At 34.7% G+C, this 6,825-nt stretch overlaps 1 protein-coding gene across 1 annotated transcript; it reads left to right on the plus strand.

Moving 5' to 3' along the window:
• The first annotated feature begins 505 nt into the window (after nucleotides 1–505).
• pex11b (peroxisomal biogenesis factor 11 beta) lies at nucleotides 506–5,662 on the plus strand. Its single transcript, XM_058753575.1, has 4 exons — nucleotides 506–970; nucleotides 2,214–2,329; nucleotides 3,309–3,510; nucleotides 4,265–5,662. The coding sequence occupies exons 1-4, from the start codon at nucleotides 912–914 to the stop codon at nucleotides 4,692–4,694; spliced, it is 807 nt and encodes a 268-aa protein (XP_058609558.1). The 5' UTR covers nucleotides 506–911; the 3' UTR covers nucleotides 4,695–5,662.
• Nucleotides 5,663–6,825: the final 1,163 nt, after the last annotated feature.

The following is a 6,825-nucleotide window of genomic DNA, read 5'->3' on the forward strand; positions in this document are numbered from 1 at the left end:
TAAGTCTTAAGTGGCTGGGGTATATTTGTAGCAATAGCCAAAAATACATTGTATGGGTCAAAATTATCCATTTTTCTTCTTTTTTTTTTTTTTTTTACCAAAAATCATTAGGATATTAAGTAAAGATCATGTTCCATGAAGATATTTGGTAAATTTCCTACTATAATTATATCAAAATATAATTTTTGATTAGTAATATGCATTGCTAAGACTTCATTTGGACAACTTTAAAGGCTTTTTTCTCAGTATTTAGATTTTTTGCACCCTCAGATTCCAGATTTTCACATAGTTGTATCTCAGCCATATATTGTCCTATCATAACAAACCGTATATCAATGGAAAGCTGATTTATTCAGCTTTCAGATAATGTATAAATCTCAATTTCCTTATGTCTGGTTTTGTGGTCCAGGGTCACATATATCGGTAATATTAAATGTATACCTTTAATTTATTTGGCGACACCTGGTGGTTGTTTTTATTGTTAGTCGCCAGAAACTAACAGTAAATTCATTGAACTTTTGTTGTCGTTACATATTAAATTGATCTAGTCTCTAATAAAATAAATTGACACTTTTAGGTTATTTTTGTGACATCTCGATAGGTATTAAACACATCTGCCAAAACGTGATTCGCTGTTATTCAAGGAAAACCGCACGATGCGCTTTCAATTTATCCAAACGCGCACGGCATGTCCCTCTTCGTCTGCCGTCCATGGATTAAAGTGTCAAAGCGACAAAAACATCAAGTGCAACACAGCAAGTATGCCGCATAATCCCAGCCACAGACTACAGTCAAAAGTGCGTATTCTCTGAAAACATCCAGGATCTTCACGGTGAGCTGTTTAACGCGTATCTGGCGCGTGAGTCTGCGTGAAGAGGCGCGTGAAGACGCTAGGCCCAGCGCGTGTGTTTATGATGGAGTCGTGGGTGAGATTCAGCGCGCAGAGTCAAGCCAAAGAGCGCATCTTCAGGTGCACAAACACTAACTAACACATCTACACTAGTTAGGGTCCTTGACAGCATGAGATTTGCAGCCTGTTTAGAGACTTGAGAGCGCTGCATTGGAAGTTGTGCTCATTGAGAATGCTTTTGTTTACAACTACTTCACTATTAGTAATACTAGCAACAAAGCACAGCATTACTAGCATGTTTTAGGTAATAGTATTTACTAAAATGCCTCTGAGTACCATGTAAATATCATATATGAATATGAAACCCATTCAGTACCATGTCACAATTAACACCTATTACTTTCAATATATATTATCATATTATAAGGAATACTAAAAGCAACATTTACAAGAAAAGAGGTAACATATTTTCATGTAACCAGATATTTGAGCACTAATGCTGTGGTGTGTTTTTGTGATTTAATGCGACGATTTTCAGACCTTTGTAGGGTTGTACACAATACCAGACAAAATACAGCAAAAGCAGTAATATTGTGAAATATTTTTACTATTTAAAATAACTGCTTTCTATTTGAATATATTTTAAAATGTAATTTATTTCTGTGATCAAAGCTGAATTTTCAGCATCATTACTCCAGTCTTCAGCGTCACATGATCCTTCAGAAATCATAATAATATGCTGATTTGCTGTTCAAGAAACATTTATTATTATTAATAATATTTAAAACAGCTGAGTACATTTTTTCAGGATTATTTGATGAACAGAAAGATCCAAAGATCAGCATTTATCTGAAATAAAAAGCTTTTGTTACATTATACACTATACCATTCAAAAGCTTGGAGTCAGTATCATTTTTTTTTTTTTGGAAAGAAATGATAGAAACAAATACTTTTATTTAGTAAGGATGCTTTAAATTGATCAAAAGTGATGATAAAGATATTTATAATGTTACAAAAGATTTCTGTTTCAGATAAATGCTGTTCTTTTGAACTTTGTATTCATCAAAAAAACCCTGAAATTTTACTCGGCTGTTTTCAACATAATAATATTTTTTTTTTGAGCAGCAAATCAGAATATTAGGATGATTTCTGAAAATTCAGCTTTGAAATCACAGGAATAAATTACATTTTAAAATATATTCAAATAGAAAACTGTTATTTAAATAGTAAAAATATTTCAAGGCTTGGTGAGACTTCAAAAAAAACATTAAAAATCTTCCTGTTCAAAAGCTTTTGACTGGCAGTGATCTAATACTTGTTGGTGCGGTCTAAATGCTGATTTTCTGTAACTGTGATTGAACAGGGCTGCCCAGTACGCCTGCACACTGCTGGGATACACACTGCAGAAAGGAGGAGCGAGATCAGAGCTGCTAAACACCATCAAACAGCTGGAAGCTCACATGAGCCTGACCAGAAAATGTACGTTTAAGATCTTCTGCTGAAGTCAGTGGTCAGAAGAATCAGGGTTGGGCATCACTGGTCTCCTTTTGATTATAAGTTACAGTTTGAATGAGCAGGATGCTGAATTGGAATAGCAGGAGAGGAATACTGAATTGCATTTTAAGGAATTTCAGCTCAGTCACACATTTTCATCAGAGAAGTTTTGGAGCCAAATACAAAGGCATAAATAACCCTCAGAGACACAGTGTAACAGAATTGCAACATATGCATACAGCAGTTAAACAATACTTAATTTTCTCTAAATATGGGTAAATATCATGCATAACATTAACTGTAATTAACTTTCTAAAGTCGCACCAAATGGTGGCAGACACAATTTTTAACACTTTTTGAACAAATTTGTATATTTGCAAAGTACGTAGTTGAGTACATACAAAGTATGTGCATCATTTTGTTTAAATTTTATTTCTATTTGGCTAGTGATGGATGATATGCCCTGATATTTTGAACATTAGAAAGCATTAATACAAAAAATGAGAATTAAAAAACTTAACAAAAATGCAACACTGGGCATTAGGGTTTTTTCCCCCCAAAAATATCTATTTTTTTTAGCTGTTTTCTAAACTCTTTAATCATTATTGTCTCATTTATATAACAACATATGGTGTTTAAATTTAGTGATTAAAATACAGAAATTTCTTAACTTTTCTTAACTTTTCATGACCGGTAATTTTGCAACATTTTTCCAATAGCCCAATGCAAATTTTGCCTAAGTTGCCTAACTAATGGCTTGACATGTTAAAAAAAATAATACTTCATGATAATAAGTCATTGTTTGGGTCTCTGAGTGAGGGGTTTAAACTGATTATACCTATTATTACTATTAATTAGTGAAGTGGTTGCATTATGCCTAATCTCTCGTCACTCCCAGAATCTGTGTATGTTGCTGTACTCGCTCAGTGTTTGATTGATTGAGTCTGTGTGTGTTGTGTGTCAGTGATGCGGTTAGGGAACTCTGCTGAAGCTCTGGAAGCAGCCAAACGCACTGTGCATCTGTCAGACTGTGTGCTGCGGCTCTGCATCACAGTGGCCCATTTGAACAGAGCCATGTATTTTGCCTGTGATAATGTACTGTGGGCCGGCAAAACAGGACTGCTGCCCGAACTGGACCAAAACAAATGGAGCCAGAGGTCTTTTAGGTGAGTGCTAGATTCATTTATGGGTTTTTTTTGTTTTTGCAAAATTTTCTAAAATGTTAGCAGAATGAAATCATTCCAAAAATTTAATACACATACACACATTTAAAAAAAAAAAAAGAATATATATATATATATATATATTATTATTATTATTATTATTTTTTTTAATTAAGATTTAGTTTTGTATTTTCTGTTTTTATTTTAATTTTAGTTACATTTGAGTACTTTTGTTGTGTTTTTGTCATTTTTATTGTTATTAATATTTTTTAATGTATGTGTAGTTTTAGTTATTTTAGGAGATCAAGTGAAACTTAATGAAAATGATAAATGTTGAAGCCCAAAACAAAACCCAAATGAAACATTTTTACAAATGAAACATTTTTTAATTTCAGAAAATCGTCAGATACTGAATTTTGATTCGTTAAATAAACATTAACGGAAATACAATAAACATTTTATTTTAGTTAATTTTATGAAATTTTATGTTATTTATATGGTTTTGGTTTCCTGTAATAACCAATATATATATACATATATTTTGTTTATTTTTCTATTTAATTGATTTTGCAGGTTTAAATTTGATTCAAATCCGTGATTGAATTTGCATTACCCATCAGAAATGTTCCTGGAATTAGTTTTTTGCTGTACATGTGTTTTTATTTATATGGAGATGATTGCACTTGATTGAATATTTTGAACATAGCATGAAATTTGCAATCTAATAACCCGACTTTTTCTCGCTTCCTGTAAACAGATACTACTTGTTCGCACTCATCCTCAATCTAACGCGAGACGCGTATGAAATCCGTCTGCTGATGGAGAGAGAGTCCCGCAGCAGTTCAGCGAAAAGCTTTAACTCCAGTCCGTCTCCCCTCACGCCGAGCCCAGAGAACGGAGGAGAGTTCCCTCTGACCCCGCCGCCCTCCTCAGCTCTGTCTCCTCTGCCGCCCCTCCCCATGATCTCAGCCAGACTCAACCAGCAGTTCCAGCTCCTGATCACGGTGCTGCGCAACAACCCTCCGCTGCTCCTGGACCTGCTGAAGAACCTGTGTGACGTCTTCATCCCGCTGGACCGGCTGGGCCTGTACCCCACGGGCTCGGGCTTTGTGGGGGCCTGCGGCCTCACCTCCTCCGTCCTGTCCATCCTCACTATAGTTCACCCCTGGCTCAAACTCAAGCCCTGAGTCCCAGGGTGAGAACTACCTGTGCTGTGGCTGTGTTTCTGGAGAGAACCTCTCTCGAGCTTGTGTAGATAGCAGGAAGGAGAATGTCTGTCCTTCTTTCAAGTTTAATTGCACATTCAAAACCGTTTGTCCTACATGTGGAAAAACTTAAAACAAGATCTGACCAGTCCTAGTCTGGCCACAATTGAGGTCATTTCTCTCATGTTAATACTGTAGTTTTCAGTGTGGGGGTGTTCGAGTGCTCTTGCAATTCAGCACAGAACTAAAAATGACAAACTTACTTTCACAATCACATTTTCTCCTGATGACGAATCTCATGAAGAAATGTCAGGGTTACATTTCACCCCAAAATCAATGGGAAATCTGCATAAATGAAATGTAATGCAACAAATATATGACCTTTACAAACGTACGTTACAATTTAAATAATTGTATTTTAGTAATAATAATACAGCTTTGCTAGATTCAAAATGTCACAGCAAAAGAGTGCACATGTATCTTAAACTGCAGCGTTTTATTGAACATTAAGCATCTTTTTGTCAAACTTACTGCTGAGTTCAGAAATGGTTACTGTTAAAAACGTAATACTTCATCCTTTTAAAGCCTATATCCATGTTTGAGGCTGTTTCTTGTTTTTCAATTACTGGGAGCCTCTGTAATTTGTTACCAAACAAATTTCAAAACTAGTAGTTTACATTTTTGCAGTGATTAATAAATTATCAACCAAAAAGGATTTGGGGAATGGTTAAGAAGTAATATGTTATAAACTGATTCTTGCTTAATTTAAATCACTGACACAGAGCTATAATGCAGATTTTTTTTTTTTTATGCGTGTAAACATGACTTATAGAGTTTTACGTAACATAACCATATTTTGAAACTTCTTGAATGTTAATGCTATGCATCACTGGGGTTACTGACGGTGACATGATGGAGCTGTGAATCTAACTTTTGAAATAAATAATGCCTTGAATTGTATTTTCTACTCTTGATTGTCCTTGTCTTGCTAAGCTGCATCTCACCACTAGAGGGAAACACAACCCAACATTTACTACCGGAAACATGACCTCGTTTCGATAGGCAGCAACTTTCTGACAAGAAAATATGTTAGGGTGACCAGATTTCTGAAATCATATCCTTGTTCAGTGCTAAAAATATCATTTAAATCTTAATTGTGATTATCTACCAATTAAAAAAGGGGGACAATGTTTTTTTTTTTTTTTTTAATTGTGTCTTCCAAATTATATCATAAATAATAGGCGTAATTATTGCCTAATGATTTTTGCAAACTGACACTAGCTTTAGGCTAATACAATTCTCCAAAAATATCTATGAAAAACTAAATAGTAACTACTGCAAATAGCAAACAGATCAAAACAGTATTAGCCTATATCATAACAAAATTATGAAACACACAATGGCAACAACCTTTATGTTTAAATAATTTTTAACATTTTTTCCTTACTATAAATTTTATGCTTATGTTTTTTGAAATCGATCCTTATTTTGCACTTAAGCTCATTTTGAGGAAAAAGTATGTAGCGTACTTTCTGCAAATGTAATTGTGCAAGTGTGATTGTTTAGTTTTATTTATACATTTATTTATTTTTTAAAAATTCATTCATATCTGAGGTGTGAAGGCGTAATTTCAGGAACATTTCAAATTGGGTGCAAAACAATCCTGAGCACTTTTATGCCTTGTTAAATAGTACACACAAACAGTAGACTATTATTTTAATTTAAAAGATGTAAAGTTAGTATGTAACGACCTTGAAACAGAAAATGATGACTGCATCTGAATTCGCATACTTCCTCACTATATAGTATGCAAAAACTGTATGTGACAAAAGAAGTATGTCCGAATTCATAGTACTCATAAAAGTGTAGGCAAAAAGTACCCGGATGACCTATTACTTCCGACATGATTCTGAAGTGTGCATACGATGGACACGTTACTATCCCATGAGGCCACGAGAGAGTATTAGTGAATGACAGTGGCCCTGTCCCAAATCGCAACCTAATCCCTTGCGGTCTTTCTCTGACTCCACACTTTCGTGACGTACTGTTGGGTAGAAGCCTGCCATGGAGCTCGCCTCAGAAGCACCCTTTTGAAAGCTAAAATGACGAATGG

This window comes from Onychostoma macrolepis, chromosome 19 (assembly GCF_012432095.1).
Source record: "Onychostoma macrolepis isolate SWU-2019 chromosome 19, ASM1243209v1, whole genome shotgun sequence".
In the NCBI taxonomy this organism is placed as follows: Eukaryota; Metazoa; Chordata; class Actinopteri; order Cypriniformes; family Cyprinidae; genus Onychostoma; species Onychostoma macrolepis.